This window comes from Gossypium raimondii, chromosome 1 (assembly GCF_025698545.1).
Source record: "Gossypium raimondii isolate GPD5lz chromosome 1, ASM2569854v1, whole genome shotgun sequence".
NCBI lineage: Eukaryota > Viridiplantae > Streptophyta > Magnoliopsida > Malvales > Malvaceae > Gossypium > Gossypium raimondii.
Genome location: NC_068565.1, coordinates 49,345,422 through 49,364,229, shown reverse-complemented (window position 1 = coordinate 49,364,229; position 18,808 = coordinate 49,345,422). Strand labels below are relative to the sequence as shown.

The following is an 18,808-nucleotide window of genomic DNA, read 5'->3' as shown; positions in this document are numbered from 1 at the left end:
GTTTCCAAGACAGCCTTGCAGGGGCAACATCCAAATGGTACAATCAGTTGAGTCATGCCACGATTGGTTCATGGAGGGACTTGGCACAATCGTTCATGAAACAATATAGTCATGTGACAGACATGGCTCCCGATAGAATCACCCTTCAGAATAAGGAGAAAAAGTCGAGCGAAAGTTTTAGGCAGTACGCGCAGAAGTGGAGGGAGGTCGCAGTTCAAGTTCAGCCACCGCTCCTGGAAAAGGAAATGACCATGTTGTTCATTAACACCCTGAAAGCACCTTTCATCACACATATGTTAAGAAGTGCCACAAAAAGCTTTCCTGACATAATCATGAATGGTGAAATGATTGAAAGCGCTATAAAGAGCGGGAAAATTGATGCAGAGGAGAGTAACAAGAGGTTAGTCCCAAGGAGAAGAGAAAATGAGGTGAACAACACAAGTTACTCTAAATCGCCATCGTAAGTCATCCAGGAAAGGGGGTTGCTAGTCAACAAAGTTCATTGAGACAGGAATTTGGAGTGAAACCAGGTACTGAGAAGCTCAAGTTCACGCCAATTCCGATGTTGTATAAGGAGTTGTACCAAAGTTTATTCGATGCACACGTTGTTTCCCCTTCCTACTTAAAACCCCCACAACCTCCGTATCCCAAGTGGTATGATGCGAACGCACAATGTGACTACCATGCGGGAATTAGAGGGCACTCAATCGAGAATTACATTACCTTCAAAAAGCTAGTTGAAAAACTCATCAACATGGGTGTTGTCAAGCTTGATGACTCATCAAGTGAAAAAAATCCGCTTCCCAATCATGATTGACAATAGGGTGGATGCAATATAGAAGAGGTGTTGGGGGTGTTCACATCAGTGACATATACGAAGAAACAACTGAAGAAGGGACCTTGTCAGATATTCGCCCTTGTAAACCTGGGAGTTCTAAATAATTGGACCGTGGAGGAAACCCCTGAAGTATTTAGAGTCTGTTAGAGTAATGTTCAGAACGCACTTGTTGCTTTTAGCCTAAAAGCAATAAGGATTTCTTTGTGAAATAGGCTCACGTCTGAACATTATTATTTTAATAAAATACATTATTGCAATCATCTTTGAGCAAATGTTCTTTCATTCTTTACATTTTTTTCATTCTTTTAGACTTTTTCTGCTAAACGATTCATTCATTGATTCATATTATTCGCACATTCTTTTGTATATTCTTTGGTACCCACTATGGGTCCCCAAATATCAATGACATGAGTGACGCTGCTACAGACTCAAAATTGCCTTTTGAGTGAGACATGTGTTTAGAGGGATCTCATGACTTTGAAGATGTCATAAATTGTAGCTTATCTCCTGACTTGTTAAGGATGGTAGAGCAGGAAGGAAATTTTACTTCACGAGGAGACAATAGAGGCTGTGACCTTGAGGTAACATGCATAACCGAAAAAGCAAAGCAGGACATTGTTGAGTTACTTCAAGCATTCAAAGATGCCTTCGCATGGTGATACCAGGATGTACCCGGTTTAAGCGCCGTCATTGCAATCTGAACAACAGCACGATATCAGAAATTTGCAGTATATTCAAGGTGAATATCATGAATGGTGCAATGAAAACTCTACCGAGGCAATGTCACTCTTTCTAGTTTATCACATTTTTTTATTGAAGTTGAAATTCTTTCTCTTCGAGTTTTGGCTGAGCTGAAGCAGGACAGATCCAATCGCAATGTGATCTATTAAACTTGATAGAAGGAAGAAGATTAAAAGCTATTCATCACGGTCAGATGTACCAAAAATGAATGATGCGAGCCTATAACAAAAGATTCATCCTAGAGAATTCCACGATGGTGGCCAAATGTTGAAGATCCTCCCTCTACAAAAAATATCTTGGAGGGAAGCAGATGCCAAATTGGGATGAACCTTATGATTATAGAGAAGGTTTTTTTCCTTCCAAAGGAGCTTTGATTTTGAACGAGATGGGTGATAAACCTGCAAAGTCCCATAAACTCAGATTCAGTCAGGAAATTCTCTGCTTAAAGAAGGAGATGACCAAGGTAAAACCCGCGAAAGGAAGTTTGAGTCCAAAAAAAAAAAAGAGTGATGTGAAAAATGAAAAGATGAAAATGAAAAATGAAAAGATGAAAATGGAGAGGCTAAGGTGAAAACCCGCAAAGGGCGCCTTAGACCAAAGGGGATTTGAGTTGAAAACCCAAAAAGGGCGGCTCAAATGTTGTCCAAAATGGCGTTTGAAATTTTCAGACCAGCTCAAATACTGATCAGAGTGGGGCAGGCAGTGGTCTTGCATACCGGAATCAACATGAAAGGGTAGGCGACATCTTGGGGCATCGACGAAGTATTGTAGATCTCCTAAACACATGTTACACTCAGAATGGTCTTCAGAAAGTCTGTACAGAGAAATTCAAGCTGCGATATCTGGGGCACCTAATCCTTATACCATTTTTGTTATTCTTGGAACACTTCATTCATTGCCAAGATATGCGTTCCTAAATCATTTTCTTTGTTATCCATCTTTATTATCTTGGATAATCTATTCATCTCAGAGCCATGCTCTAAATCAATTCTATTCCTACCCATTGTTATGATCTCTTGCAAGCATGTTGCATTAGAAGAATAATTAATGGACTAATAAAACTTTCACAAGGGAAGTTTTGCATATTACTCTAGAAGTTTCTAAATAATACAGGAACCTGAAACAGGGCTATTGTTTAGTACACACCAGGTTGGAAATTTTATAAGGAAAAGTCTAAATTCAGACTATCCCTTTGAGTTTTTTCTTGTCTAAAGTATTATTCGAACAAAATGGCAAGATGTTGTGTTGGTGACAAAGCTTCAATGAACAAGCAAGCAATGATCACCGAATAATAAGAAGAAGTTGTTCTTGGAGAAGATTCCTTCATTTGTGCATCAGCATTTGGTACAACACCCTTAGAATGGTGTAAGAGACCAAAAAGTTTCACATCCTGTGTCCTTGAATTGTGATAGCAGGGGATTGATAAAAGGCCAAATCTTTTACATCTTGGTCTACAACGGGAGAAAGATGGTACAAATTTTTGCATCCCAGTGGATTAAACTTTGAAGGTTACAGTGGGGCAATCTGACTAAGTGTTTCTTTGGAGACGCCAGCTGAGCAAGAAGGTGTTATAACACATTAGTGATGAAACCTTAATAAACTTGGAGTAATAATAACCCAAGCGTTAAAATATCATTTTCATGACATTCTGCATTCATTCAAATGTCATTCATACATGTCTAGTTAGGAGCATTTGATTCATTCTGATCATTACATCCTAATCACTAGGCATAATTAGGTTCATAGAGTTCATTAAACAGGTCATGTTCCCTATAGAACAGATCAGTAATGATAATAGATCTTGCCTTCCTGCATCGACAGTGAAGCAGATCGAAGACACCAACCTCGCCTCCCTGAGACAAGGGAGCGAGTTGAAGATAGCGACTCTTGCCTTCCTGCATAGGCAATGAGCGAGATCAAAGATGGTGAATTTTACCTCCACGAGGTTGCAGTGGAGTACATTGAAGCTGAATTCTACTTCCCACGTCGTGATGGAATAGATTGAAGATTTTAGATCTTGTCTCCCTAACCAGTAGTGGAGCAGATCAAAGATGGCGGATTTTACCTCCCTGAGGTTACAGTGGAGTACATTGAAGCCAGAATTTCTACTTCCCTGGGCAGCAGTGGAATAGATTGAGATCTTGTCTCGCTAAGCAGTAGTGGAGCAGATTAAAGATGGCGGATTTTACCTCCCTGAGGTTACAGTGGAGTACATTGAGGCCAGTAATTCTATCTCCCTAGGCAGCAGTGGAATAGATTGAAGATTACAGATCTTATCTCCCTAGGCAGTAGTGGAGCAGATCAAAGATGACGGATTTTACCTCCTTGTGGTTACAGTGGAGTACATTGAAACCAGTAATTCTACTTCTCTAAGCAGCAGTGGAATAGATTAAAGATTTTAGATCTTGTCTCCTCAAGCAGTAGTGGAGCAGATCAAAGATGGTGAATTTTACCTCTCTATGGTTATAGTGGAGTACATTGAAGCCAGTAATTCTACTTCCCTGGGCAGCAGTGGAATAGATTAAAGATTTCAGATCTTGCCTCCCTAAGCAGTAGTGGAACAGGTCAAAGATGGCGGATTTTACCTCCCCGTGGTTACAGTGGAGTACATTGAAGCCAAAAATTTTACTTCCCTGGGCAGCAGTGGAATAGATTGAAGATTTCAGATCTTGTCTCCCTAAGCAGTAGTGGAGCAGATCAAATATGGTGAATTTTACCTCCCTGTGGTTACAGTGGAGTACATTAAAGCCAGTATTCTTATCTCCCTAAGCAGTAGTGGAGCAGATCGAAGACCCCAGTCTTATCTCCCTGAAGTTGCAGTGGAGCAAACAGAAGTATACCAATCCTATCTCCTTGAAGTTTCAATGGAGTGGATTAAAATCGCAGATCTCATTTCTCTGAAGTTATAGTAGAGCTGATCGCGTCAGATTTATCCTTAAGTTGTAGCAGAGCAAATTGAAGCTACAGGTCTTATCTCTCCAAGTTGCGAGAGCGATTAAAGATAGCAAATTTAGTTCTTTTGAGAAGCTACAACATACGAATCCTATCTCCCTAACATACATTGCAGTGGAGTAGATTGAAGCACCAGTTCCTATACCTCTGAAGATGCAGTAGGAAAGAATGATGCTACCTAAAGCACTGAAGAAATCGAGGCTTAGTAGGACCGGGCACAATTGGGTCTTGTAGTCTTTACTCTGTTCCCGTTACACGACTACGAGCAAAGAGGGGCAGCTGTAGTAGGCCCAAATTGGCCCAGGCCCGTGTGGAATAAATAATTGGACACAGCCCAATTTTTACAAAACCCAAATTAAACCCTAGCCTTAACCCCCTAAAAAAAAGAGAACCATAGCAGCAAGTAGCGCCGCAAGCCCCCGTCTTTAGTGCCTCCAGCAGCATTCGGATGCCGCAAGTTTCGGCCTCCACACATGCCAAACTCTCCACGCACCTGTAAACACGGACTTAGAGAGTCCATTAGCGAAAATATAGTGTAAAACAAATAAGTTTTAGGCTATATAAAGCCGTTTGATTTTGTAAAAAAGGGAAAGACATGAAAATCAGAAGAGAAAAATCAATAGAAAGCAAATATCAGTTTTAAGGTGATTTATTAAAATTTCTTTAGTTTTTTTTAATTTTTGTTTAGTTTCTGTGCATACAAAAGTAAAAGAAAAGGGAGAGAGGCGTACCTTGCTCTCAGATCTGCTAAAAAAGGGGTTAAAAACCCGGTCCGGCAAGCCTCCGGCCACTGGTATCGGCGAAACCGTGGCGAATGGATGGCGGTGGCTTGGGGTATGAAACCCTAGCAGACAAGGGAGTGGATTTGAGTTTTTTTTTTTTTGGTTAACTTTAAATGATATTTTTACAGAAAAGAGGGTTTAAATAGAGACACCGAAATGGTGTCGTTTTTACTAAAGCAGACCCGCGCGGTGACCCGACTCGAAGGGAAGGATCCGCGCGTTCTTGCTTTTGATGGTACAATTGCGCATTTAGTCCCCATTTTTTGCGTTGCGTTTCGATTAAATCCTTTTGTCTCTTTTTAAATTGAGCCGCGTATTTTTATTTTGTTTTTCAATTTAGCCCATTGCTATGCACCGTTTAGAGGGAAATGAATTATTTCCATTTTAGGCCCCTCATATAATGCGTGCATCGCAATTCGGTCCCCCGTTTCGTTTTAATTACATTTCTTCTTTGCAATTCAATTGTGTTTTTGTTTTAGAAAAAGAAAATTGATGCTTACTGTCATTATTCTCATTATTGTTTATTACTATTTGTATTATTTTATTATTTTATATTTATATGCATGCGACATCTTTATATAATATGTATATATTGTCTTATATTACTTATACATATATCATACACAGGTTTTATTTTATTTTCTAACTTTTATACACATATATAAATATTTTCATATTTTAGCTTTTTTCCTTTTGTAAATATGAATACATATTTTATAGATATATATATATATTATTCTTCATAATTTTTTCCGTACATTAATATTCTAAAATATACATTCATTTCCTATAGTATATACATTTTTTAAATATTTTTTACTATTCTATTCCATTTTTTATATATATACATACTGTACATAGATATAAGTATTTTAATATACGTATACATATTTGCATGTTTTACCAATTCATATATACTTATACATTTTTGTTTTTGTAAATATATACACATATGTATATCTTTATACTTTTATTTTATTTTTACGATTTTCATACTCATACATACATGCATTTTTTCCATCTTTTATATGTATCATTGTATATGTGCATTAAATATATGCGTACACATGTTTGCAAATTTACTGGTACATTGTATTTGTATATATATATTTGTAAATATTTATTCGTATATGCTGTAAATTAAAGTATCTGTATCATATTGTACATTAACTTTTTAACATACCCTTTTAAAAATATATTTTGGTTTTAATCATTCATCAAATTTATTTTCTTGATTTAAAGGTTTTTTTTGAATAAAAGCATTATTTGAAGTTTGGGATTTTCGAGGGAAATTGAACCCTAACGTATTGGGTTCTGATTTTCTTTGTCAATCTTAAATGACCGAGAATATTCTTTATTCAAAATGCATGAGCATAAAAGTCATTTTTGGGAACTTAACTTGTTGTGCCCTAACGTATTGGGTGTGGCCTGTTACTTTCTCGAAATGAAGATTTTCGCATAAAATAAAAGTGATATTCAAAGTTCGGGGATTATGAGGAATTGTACCCTAACGTATTGGGACTCGATTTCTTTACATGACTTGAACAATTGATTATCCTTTTTAAATTTCATCATTTGAGTTGATTTTAAAATCTTTTTAACCTTCGACATTAAGACATTAAATGATTAATTTTGGTACCGATTTTGGGCGTTACGAGGGTGCTAACCCTTCCTCGTGCGTAACTGACTCCCGAACTCGTTTTCTCAAAATTCGTAGGCCAAAATAATTTTTTTAAGGTGAGCCGATCACACCCTAATAAAGGATCGGTGGCGACTCTAGTTTTATTTTTAAAGTCGACAACCAAATTTTTGTTTTCAAAAAAACGGTTTCGACAACTAACACTTCATAAATATTTATAAAAATATTTTTGACTCGATTGTACGAGATCGAGGTCTCGATACTTTATTTTTACCCAATTTCTTCAATAATTTCTTTTTCTAACTAACCACTAAATCGGTAAAATTCTTCTATCTATATTTTCATACGGTTTTCCTATCATATCAATATTCATGCAAAAATATTAAAATAAATTTCTCTTTAAATCAGATTTGTGGTTACGAAACCACTATTCTGATAACCTTGAATTTGGGCCATTACACTTCTTCCTCGGTAAATTCTGGGTAAAATTGTCCATTCAATTCACATTGGAACTCTTGCCACTAGGGGTGTGCAAAATTCGAGTAAAACTGAAAGAATTTGGTTAACCGAACGAATTCGGTTAATCGGTTGGTTAACCGAATTAATTCGGTCGAGGGTCGGTTAATAATTTTTTGAGTTTTTGATTAACGTTTAATTCGGTTCAAAACCAGTCGGTTAACCAAATTTTTTTGGTTTAACCAAAAAAATTAATAAATAAAATTATAATATATAAATAACCCACTATTCACCCAAACCCAATCCAACATAAACCTAATTTAATATATATAAATCCAAGTACCCAACCCAATTACCCATCCCAATCATAAAAATTACAAATAATTTAATAAATAAAAATAAAAATCTAAAAGTAAAAGTAAAAGTCTAAAACTAAAATATAGCAACAGACGACAGAAATAAATAAAAATCCCTAACTAAGACCCTAACCTTCAAAGTCCCTAATTCAAATCTCCCAAAGTCTTTCTATTGTCACTACCAAGCCAGCCACCTTCGTGAACCGTCCGGTGTCTATCAGGTCACCATCACCGGCGAGTTGAGGTAGGCTTTTACTCTTGAAAATTTGGGCACTATTTTACTACTTGTTTATTCTACATCTTGACCAAGTGTCCTAAATTCCTTCCATCGCATTTGATCTGGTTTGCATCGCCAGATTTTCCCTATGTTACCAGTCATTTGTGGGAATGCCTTTATTTGTTTTTTGAGAAATGTCTCTTTCATCCAAGAGTAGCAAGTGTATATATAGTAGTAGTAGTAGTAGTTTAGTAGAGAATTCAGTTTTATAGTTATTACAATCAAAAACTGAATCTCTAGATTTTCTATATGTACTTCCTTATGGATCGTTTTTCTCTAGAAAAAAAAATTTACTTACCATTTCTCTAAAGAAGAAGAAGAAGAAGAAAGAAAATAGTGGTAAATAAAAATGTAAAAGCATATCAGAGATCCATCTCCTCTCACTCCAACAATACAAAGTTTCCCATTTCCCATTTTATTTTCGTCACTCTGGAAACGCATCATAAACATATCAAATACTGAATATTATTGGTTCAACTTGTGCTTCTCACCTTTTTAACAGAAAGAAAGAAGTTTTATATAGATTTTTATTTGAAAGCTTTACTAAATCCAGCTTAGAAATTTCTTGAAAGTTTTACTAATTACCATAAAAAAAAAACAATGTAGCCGTCAGATTAAGACTTTAAAATTCACTACCCAATGGTTGACTCCACACAAATATAGAAAAAGGGAAATCAAAAAAAGAAAGCTAAATGGCATAGAACAATATAACAGAGAAGATCTTTAAAAAGTTCATAGCTTTTTCTTCCGTCTTTTAATTCTTTCTGCACCATTTGGAATGTCACTGTTATAACTTACATACAAGGCCTAAAAAGGTGTTTTTAACTTAGTTATGTAATAATAAAAAAGGGGGGAAATGAAGTATTAGAAGAAGAGTAATATATATGGAAACAAAGATGTCCTAAATTAGAGTACAGAAAAATTTGTGAAAGTTTTGAAGGTTAGATGGAGTTTAGCGGTTGGATACTACTCATTCTTGAACTTTAGCATGGTTGGAGGCAGATCTTACTAAAGATCTTTTGTGTATTTTGGAGAAAGTATCATAGCTGGAGCTACGGTTGGTGTTGTCGTTGAAGCAACTCTATACCCAATTGATACAGTAAAAACTCGACTCCAGGTAAGTTGACTTAATGGTTCTGTATTTAATCATTTCCAGAAAGGAATTTTATCTTGACACTTTTTTTTAGGTTTTTATTATGAAATTACAGGACGGTATTTCTGAAATACATCCATTATATGTGCCTGCATTATCCTATTAACTATTTTTTTAACAAATTGGTTTCTTGTCTGCCTTCCTCTAGTATTCTTTTTAACTTTTGGTTGTTTACTATTTGAATACCTATAATCAAGCGCCCATAATCAATTGTTTCCTCTTCGAATACTTATGATCAAGTACCGTGTCTTATGGTAGGCAGCCATGGACAAAAAGATTTTTGTCTTAGTAATTCTTTTATCAAATCTTATAATACTCATAAAAAACAACCATGGAGAAAATTCCTCCTCATCTAACCCTTTCTCTTCTACTAGGGGTTAATTTAGTATTGCTTATCATTAGGTATTATTATTCCAAAATTTTCTTATTATCAAGTATATTAATTTAGTTTATTATTCCACACCATGACTTTTTTTAAGTCTAACTTTTAAAGTTTGTCTAGCTGATCCACTTGTGCAAACAATGAACCAGTCAATAATAAGTTATTAGACATGGATAAAAGCAGAATTTACTTCTCTAAAACTGAATATCAAAATATGTTTAATATTATAAATGTATTGTAATTTATTATATTTTTTCTTGCAAAATGTTCACCAAACCAACATTTATTGAGGGTAGTGTTGCACCTCTTACTTCGATAGATTCTAAAAATCCGGGCATTGGAGCTTCAAGCCAAACAAAGGGGACTATTGGGAAAAGAAAAAGCCACTCCTCAAAGGTCAGAAGTTTGGTGTCACTTCACTAAGATTATTAATAGTGAGGGTGCAAGTAAGGCTAAATGTAATTATTGTCAAAAGGAATTTTGTTGTGATATGAAAAAAATGGTACAGGGTCATTGAAATATCATATTGGTTCATGTAAGAAAAATCCTAGTAATGTTGTTGACACTAGTCAAGGATAACTAGTTTTACCTAAAAAGGGAGTTGAAGGGGGGGAAGGGCATCTTTCAACTTGGAGATTTGATCAAGAAGCATGTAGGAAAGGATTAGAACAAATGATTGTGATTGATGAATTACTTTTCAAGTTTGTTGAAAGTGAAAGCTTTAAGAAATTTATGTTTGTGGCATGTCCTAGGTTTCATATTCATTCACGAACTACTATGACTAGGGATGTTTATCAATTGTATTTAGATGAAAGGGTCAAGATAATACAACTTTTGAGAAGTTCTTGTTCTAAAGTTTGCTTAACTACTGACACATGGACTTCTTTGCAATGAGTTAATTATTTGTGTATCACTGCTCACTTTATTGATAACGATTGGAAATTGAATAAAAAGATTTTAAACTTTTGTCCAATTTCTAGTCATAAGGGTGAGTCAATTAGGATGGTGATTGAGAAATGCTTGTTGAATTAGGGGATTGATAAGTTGTTTACTGTTACTGTTGATAATACAAGTTCAAATGATGTTGCTATTGGTTATTTGAGAAAGAAATTTAACCTTCGAGGGGGTTTAATTCAAAATCGTAAATATCTTCATATCAAATGCATGGCACACATTGTGAATTTGATTGTTGTTAAAGGCTTAAAGGAAATGAATAAATCTATTGAACGTTTTAGGGGGCCATTAGATATGTGAGACAATCTCCAGCTAGATTACAAAAGTTTAAAGAGTGTGTTTTGGTGGAAAAGATAAAGTGCAATAAGATGTTGTGTCTTGATGTTTGTACTAGGTGGAACTTGACCTACTTAATGTTAGACATTGCTCAGAACTTTAAGAGAGCTTTTGAGAGATTTTGGGAGCAAGATACAAACTTTAGGACTAAACTTGAAAAGGAAGAGAGTTGGCCTAGTGTGGATGATTGGGCTAATGTTAGAACCTTGAGGGATTTCTTGGAACACTTTTATAAAGTCACTTTGCGTATATCTAACACTTCATATGTCACGTCCAATAATTTTTTTGACGAGCTTTCTGAAATTGATATTATTTTACGAGATACTCTGTTAAATAATAATGTTGATTTCAATGTTATGGCCATCAAGATGAAAGAGAAGTATGATAAGTATTGGGGTGATATTGATAAGATGAATTTGTTTATGTTTGTTGCTTGTGTTTTAGATCCTAGACAAAAACTAATGTATCTTGAATTTGCACTTAGTGAAATGTCTAGTTCTGAAAAAGCTTGTGAAATGATGCAAAAATTGAAGGAATCCTTGTATGAATTGTTTGATCAATATAAACCTCCACTTCATATTACTTGTAGCCAATCGAGTGTGCCAACACATGTTTCTCTCGGTAAACCACAATAAAAAAATGAAAAGGCAAGCTTTGTATAAAAAGTGTGAGTTGGAAAATAGTGGTGAGGATAAAACATCTGAGTTGGATAAATATCTAGCTGAGGCTAATGAGGATTTTGTTAAAGAATTTGATATTTTATTGTGGTGGAAAGTGAACAACCCTAGATTTCCCACTCTTTCAAAAATGGCCAGAGATGTGTTAGCTATACCAATTTCTACGGTTGCTTCAGAGACTGCATTTAGCACCCAGAGACGTGTGCTTGATCAATATAGGAGTTCTTTAACTCCTAAAATTGTACAAGCTATTGTGTGTACTCAAGATTGGATTCGAAAATCATTATCACAAGAAGACATCAAAAAAATTGAAGAACAAATCCAAGAGCTTGACAAGATTGAAAATGGTATATTTATTGTTTCATTTTAATAGTTTCAATTTTTTTACCATATCACTCCTACTTATTTAATTGATTCAATGTTTAGATTTTTCTTGGAATGCATCAAAGCCTACCCTAAATTCATGAGCTTTCGTGAGTTGAAGGGTATTCTTACTATCTTATTCTTGTTAACTTACAATCTATTCATTTGTTTATATTATTTGATTTTTTTAATGCGTATATTTCCATTATATGCTAATTTTTTGCACATGTTTTTTTGTAGGTATAATGTAAATGTTGATCTTTTAGAGAGAAGAAATGGATACAAATGGAGAATATTAAAGACTTACATTTCAATTATGTGTTAATTTCAAGACTTATGTAATGTTTTTAATTATGTTGTGATTCAATACTTTAACTCGGTTAATTTAGTTAATTCGGTTACTTTTTATACTTATTTTAACCAAAAATAAAAATATATGATTTTCGGTTAATTCGGTTAATCGACCGAATTAACCGAAAATTTTTCGATTCGATTAATTTTTTTGAAAAAATTTCGGTTTGATTAACGGTTAAAAGTTTTAAAGGTTCGGTTAATTCGGTTAATGGTATTTCGGGTCAGTTAACCGATTGAACACCCCTGCTTGCCTTAATCGCATCATCCGTGATGTCTTTAGCACAGAAGTAGCTTTCCATCACCCACAAGAATTTGTCCACATCGCATACAGACCTTGTCCTCACAAACTCTTCCGGCTTCGAGACATCTTTATAACTAAGTGCTGCACTTGACACTCCTTCCCCCAAGGTTGCTCGACACAAGGCTAGCTCTCATTCAAGCTCTTCTATTCTTGTGTCAAAGTCATTGTCGTAGCCATTGTTTCCTCCTTTAAAGTCATCACCATGGCTTTGAGAGCATCGTTCCTCTCCGTGAGCTTCTTTCTTTGGGAACCTAGCAATTTTTGCACATTATCCTTATTAAAAGTGAGACACATGGTCACAAAGTCCCTGGATTGCTCCTTTAAGTCATATATGCTTTCACCAAGCGCATTGTATGACTCCTTCGCGTCCTCCATGGACTCCTCGAGTTTATCCACACGTTCCTCTACTGCCAACAACATCTCCCTCAAAGGGACTGATTTTCTGGCCCACCTTTGTTCGAACTCTTCTTTCGACATCCCAACGATGCCTTCGCAACTAATAGCTCTAATACCACTTGTCACGGGGATAGATCTTTCGTCTCGCGATCCGTGCGGCCTTAGACGATCCTTTTGAACCAAACTCTCCTAAGTCAACCTAAACACAAGTTAGAGTTCCTTTAGAACTCCTCCAAGGCACCAATTTGTATATGGAAAGTAATTTATTCCAAAAGAAGTCACAAAAGAACAATAGAAAGAATGCACGAGAGGTGTTTGAATAAATGCTCTCTATATTCTCTTATTCACAAAGAATAATAAAACAATGAATGGAATGAGTACAAATGAGGGGGAGACTCTCTATTTATAGTTGAGCTCCCCCAAAACCAACGGTCAAGATTACATTATATTGACGGACGAGATTAGCCTATCCCTTGATTTTAGAGATTTACAAGATTACATCAAATCATATCAACTTTAATCTTTACAAGATGTGATTCTTTATCAATCTTTAAAGATCAGTTCTCATACTTATCAAGATAGCCTAAGTTGTCATATATTTATCATCGGGCCAACCAGGCTTCAATTTGACAAGCTTCTCCAATAGCTTTTCAAATCGGGCCAGTTCTTGCGGGCCAAATGATCCCCATCTAAACAATAAACCTCTATTGGATGCATTTGGTGCGATGGTCACAAACTTTGAACTTTGACCCGTGACATAAGCATGTACTTAAAGGACCTATAATCATGAGATCGACTCTAATATGCTTTATAGAAAATTTTTGTTTTTGAACTTCCTCCTTAACGATAAAATATCTTAATTTAACATGTTTTGAACGTTTAGAATATTTGTCGTTCTTTAAGAAAAAAATATTTTTTTTTGGAATTATCATAATAAATTTTAATGACCTAATAATGATGTTGGCCACCCCAATTCCTTAAATAAAATTTTGCAACCATAATGTATGAATTATTGCATCAAAACATATCACATATTGTGCTTCCATCATAGATGATGCAATGATAGATTGGTTAGTATTTTTTTTGTGATATGACTCAGCAAGTAAAAATAAATATCTAAAAATTATATTTTTATTATCAAGACATTTAAAAATAATTAATTAGGTTATTTATACAGGAGTAAGTAATCTTTTTTGTTTAAACTGCCTACAACAGAAGCATAAAGAGTTTATTCCTTTCTTTTCGTTGCATATCAATCTTTGGACATTGATAATACAGAATTTGCTCCCTTTTATATAGGAACAAATTCTACTAAACAATTATTTATGTTAAAATCTCTCTGAAACTCGTTCTATAGTTTTTGGATACATCTTAATGATTTTTGTGATCTAAATTCTTATCTCATCTTTTGTTTCAAAATTATTTAAGTGAAAACTTTCATTTACTCAATTGAAAAAGATTAATTTATTCATTTTATTAAATTATTATTGTTATTATTTTGATAACGTTTTTATATTTCCATACTTTTATATAATCTTTAAATAAAAGAACTAAATTTAAGAACAAAACGCATCGCCAATTGAGTCTTAACTCGACTGGCATGAGCATTGTTACCGATGCAGGAGAATGCGAATTAGAGTGTGTTGAAGCATATTATCCTCTTAATTATGAGTTAGGGAGGGATTATGGGTAAAAAAGAGTATATATAATTCAGAATCTATAATGAGATTAATACATTTAAGTAAAATTTAAAAAACAAAATTGAAGTTTAAATATCAAGTTTTGTGGCTCCAAAAAAGGAGACGCTTCGAAAACCAACCCAAGCGGTTCCTTTTCTTTGTTTCTTTCTCTTTTCTTAAGCCCAAGAATCAAATAATCAGAAGGGATCCCTTTATTTTCTTCTAAAGTATATTTTTAATCTTTCCTAGATTTCTATTTATGTTCCTCTTTTTAATTATTCATTTCTTCTTTCTTTCTTTTTCCCATTTTTGTAGGTTTTTTATGGGTTATTTAAAGGTTCCTTTTTTCATGCCATAAATCAAGGAATTTCCATTAATTTCTTTTGGTTTTCGAAACAGGTTTGGAAATTCTTGGGTTGTTATTCGTTTTGCCAAATTTCAATGAATGAATGATTTAATGGAAAAGAATTTGAGTTTTTTTTTTTAATTGAAAACTATTCCTTTCTTTCTTTATTTTCCCAGGAAATATTAGCGCGGGAGATTGGAAAAACTAAGAATTAAATTACACAATGTTGGGTGATTTCCTTACCAGATTACTTGTGTAAGTCATTTACAAATATTTGTTTTTTCTTTCTATTTGTTGCATTGAATGTTCTTTTATCGTTGCAATTGAATATTTATTCGAATTTCGCCATAATCTTGTTTATGATGTTATATATGAAGGTTGATTCTTGGATATGCATATCCGGCGTTTGAATGCTTTAAAACTGTGGAGAAGAACAAAGTTGGGATCGAAGAACTCAGATTTTGGTGTCAATATTGGTATCAATCTCTTTATTTGTTTATTTATTTTTTCTCCATCATAATTAGACCTAAAACCATGCATATGATCTTAAAAGATGATTTGATTGATTCGTTTATAACGAGAGTATGATCAAACCAATGCTTTTAAAATTGAACAGATGATCGAACTGGTCAGACCACTGATTTATCGTTCCAACCAATTCGATTCAAGAATTATAAAAAAATTAATTAAAAAAATTCAATTATCAATTTAAGGGTTCTTGATCTAATTGGCTCAAAACCATTCTCCAAACTGATACCTCAACTGATTCCTGATCCGATCTACTAATCTAATTCGATACAATATCATCGAACTGGAATCAAACAGCACTGATGAAATAGGTTATAATTTACTTGTAAAAAAAAAAGTTTATATAAAGAATACATACATGAAAAAGCAAATATTCTAAATGATCAGAATGCCAAATACCCATCAATTTGATATATAGATTAGTTTGATTATAGAATTACAACTTTTAACTGATCAGTCACCATCATATTGAATTGGAATATGCTTGTGTTCACTTGTTCATGAAAAAGGCTTTTATGTTAACTACACAATCATTAGAGTAATAAAACTCCACAAGCTGATCTGAGTTAAACGCCATTTGTTTTTAGAGTACGATAAAAAGGGAAAAAATTTATTCCACTTGGCATCAACTCAAGTCCACATCTGAATTTTTTTACTCCACTTATGTTAAATCCAAAAATTATGTATGCAAATGTAATTGTTTTTTTCCCCAGGATCCTCATGGCTTTTCTGATAGTTTTCGAACGAGTAGGGGAAGTATTCATTTCATGGTACTAAAAGACCCTCTTTGAACATTTCATAGCTTTAAATCTTTAATAGTTGATGATACTAAGTTTTTGAACTATATGATGAAGGTTACCAATGTATGGTGAGATGAAGATTGCACTTTTAGTTTACCTATGGTATCCTAAAACTAAGGTAAAAAGTTACAAATGGTGTACTACAATTTGACTTTTTTATGCAGCTGTAGAACAAAGTTGACAATTTTGACAAAATGTAGGGAACTGGATATGTATATGATACCTTGTTTCGACCATTCATGGCGAGACATGAAACAGAAGTGGATAGAAAGATACAAGAGGTAAAAGCTAGGATTTGGGATTTTATTTCCAAGTACTGTCAAAATTTTGCAGAAATGGGACAGGGAAAATTCTTTGAAATGCTTCAATATATCGCAAATCAATCTAACAAGTTTAAACAACAAGCACAGGTATAATTCTTGAAGATTTTTACTTGAAGATTTTTATAACTTGAAAGAGAAACAATCAGCATTCAAGTTTCAAGTTATTTGAACCAAACCTGTTTTGCAGAGACCTGATAATCCAGTTCCGGCGGCGGCAAACGGTCACCGTAGTCAATCTGGGGGAAGTGAGACTCGAACTTCAACAACGATCAATCGTTCCGCTCTGGATTCACCTCGTTTAAGACCTCGTCCGGTCCAAACTTGAGGGCTGATTTGAAAACGATTAATCGTTCCAATCCGGAGTCGTTGCCTTAAGCTCCGCCGCCGTATGGAACCACACAGATTAACAATTTCTAATAAACAAAAAATTGTACAAAAAAATCTAGAAAGAAAAAAAGAAACCCAGAATAAACAAAAAAATTGTACAAAAAAATCTAGAAAGAAAAAAAGAAACCCAGAATTGTTCGTTGAATACCAAGGCTGAAATTCAATTCATTGATTTTTTTTTTTTTGTAATATAAATTATGTTTATATATATTTGATTCCGTACAGTACAAGAGTTGTTATTGGATATTCTATCCCTTGTTTCCTGCGTGTGAAGACGCAACCTTTTTTTTTTATCTGTTATCTGGTGAAGATGATTCGAATGGATCGGATGATCCGATCAAAAAGTCGGGTCAGACGGGGGAGGAGTTTGAGGTGAATGAAGCGGAGGCAAGAAGAGAAAGGGTTTTGAGAAGATAACCGGAGCCAAAACCGACGGAAGAAATGAGTACCGGAAGAGTCAGGGGAGGCTGACATGGGCTGAAGGTAAGCCCAAGCCGCTTGTTTTACCAACCGGTTACGTATGGAGATTTCGTACCCGGAATTGGTAGCGGATCCCGCGGCGGTCGGAGAGTTGACGGCGACAGCGGGGGAAGGGAGGATGTCTTTGAGTGAAGTGTAGGAAGCGAAGGAAGCTTTGAGAGAGATAAGCTCGAGGTCAAGAGGCAAAGGGGCGGTGGCGCTGCCGCTTGAGAGGCTGGTGGCGGTTTGGAGCGGCTTTGGTGTGAGTAGAGTTAGCTTTGTAGGGATTTGTACTGGGGTTGTGATGGAGTTGCGGCGGCGGATGGTTGATGTCGGCGATTGCCCCAAACCGTCTTCCATAGTCGGAAGAAAACCAGGGAGGAATATTTTGGAAGTGGGAATATGAAGGGCGGAGAGGCTGTGTGTGTCTTTTGAGTAAAGACTTGAGCGGCGGCTGACCAATTGGTGACGAAAATGGAGTGGAGTGCAATTATTAAGAAAAATATAAACTCTGTCTTCATTTTTTGGCCCAAAAATAATCTTTTTCTTTTTTTCTTTTTTTAAATCTCATCACTTATGTGGTGTATTCTTCATGTGCCTATTTCTATTGTTTTTGTTTTTACCCTTGAGTTGTACTCTATATATCATATTCAAGCTGATCTAATAGTTGGCGTTGGAGATTAGAGAAAAATTTATTTAAATTTTGAAAAAAATAACTAAATTGTATAAGAGAAAGTATAATAATAATTTTAACACTCCAAAGAATATAAGCTTATTAATAGTTCAATGATAGAATTAAACGATCGTAAATTTAAAATTTCAATCTTGTGTGACATCTTTATTTATTTTATATAAAATTATAACATCTCGTAATGATATAAATTACTTTATAAAATTAATAATTTTATAATCAAATTAATACTTAATTATCTCGTAATACAAATTTAATCACAAATTAAATTATAAAATAGATGCACTTGGACTTCTTTTCCTTTCTTTTATTAAAGATGATGGTTAAGAAAACAGTCGATTAGATTCCATAAAAGAAGAAGCTAAAGTTGCTTTTTGATGTGGATTAGTCATCCAATCTCATTAAGATTAAACATTTTTAACAATCCAATTTGCTATGATATTAATTTACTACCATATTACCTTCTCGAAAACATAAAATAAAAATAAAAATGACAGTCAACTTCTTTCCTAAGTATTTGTATTAAGTTTGAATCTTAAAATTATTATTGTTGGGAAGGCTTTACCTAAATACTATCTCTGATCTAAATAGAATCAGACTCCGACCATAAAACAAATAAGGACACTTATGGTTATACC

The 18,808-nt window shown here is 34.4% G+C and overlaps 2 protein-coding genes across 2 annotated transcripts; one reads left to right on the top strand and one right to left on the bottom strand.

Moving 5' to 3' along the window:
* Positions 1-14,888: 14,888 nt before the first annotated feature.
* On the top strand, positions 14,889-18,170 carry LOC105786303 (HVA22-like protein j). Its single transcript, XM_012612679.2, has 7 exons — positions 14,889-15,035; positions 15,159-15,237; positions 15,360-15,458; positions 16,224-16,280; positions 16,365-16,428; positions 16,511-16,720; positions 16,821-18,170. The coding sequence occupies exons 2-7, from the start codon at positions 15,206-15,208 to the stop codon at positions 16,956-16,958; spliced, it is 600 nt and encodes a 199-aa protein (XP_012468133.1). The 5' UTR covers positions 14,889-15,035; positions 15,159-15,205; the 3' UTR covers positions 16,959-18,170.
* LOC105786304 (uncharacterized) lies at positions 16,724-17,839 on the bottom strand. The gene has a single exon (XM_012612680.2). The coding sequence runs from the start codon at positions 17,837-17,839 to the stop codon at positions 17,318-17,320; it is 522 nt and encodes a 173-aa protein (XP_012468134.1). The 3' UTR covers positions 16,724-17,317.
* Positions 18,171-18,808: the final 638 nt, after the last annotated feature.

Bases quoted from the DNA above. Each gene is read 5' to 3' on its own strand.
- LOC105786303 (XM_012612679.2), top strand. From the start codon at position 15,206: ATGTTGGGTGATTTCCTTACCAGATTACTTGT. The intron at 15,238-15,359 runs GTAAGTCATTTA...TTATATATGAAG, and splicing joins TTCCTTACCAGATTACTTGT to GTTGATTCTTGGATATGCAT. The intron at 16,281-16,364 runs GTACTAAAAGAC...TATATGATGAAG, and splicing joins GGGGAAGTATTCATTTCATG to GTTACCAATGTATGGTGAGA.
- LOC105786304 (XM_012612680.2), bottom strand. From the start codon at position 17,839: ATGGAAGACGGTTTGGGGCAATCGCCGACATCAACCATCCGCCGCCGC.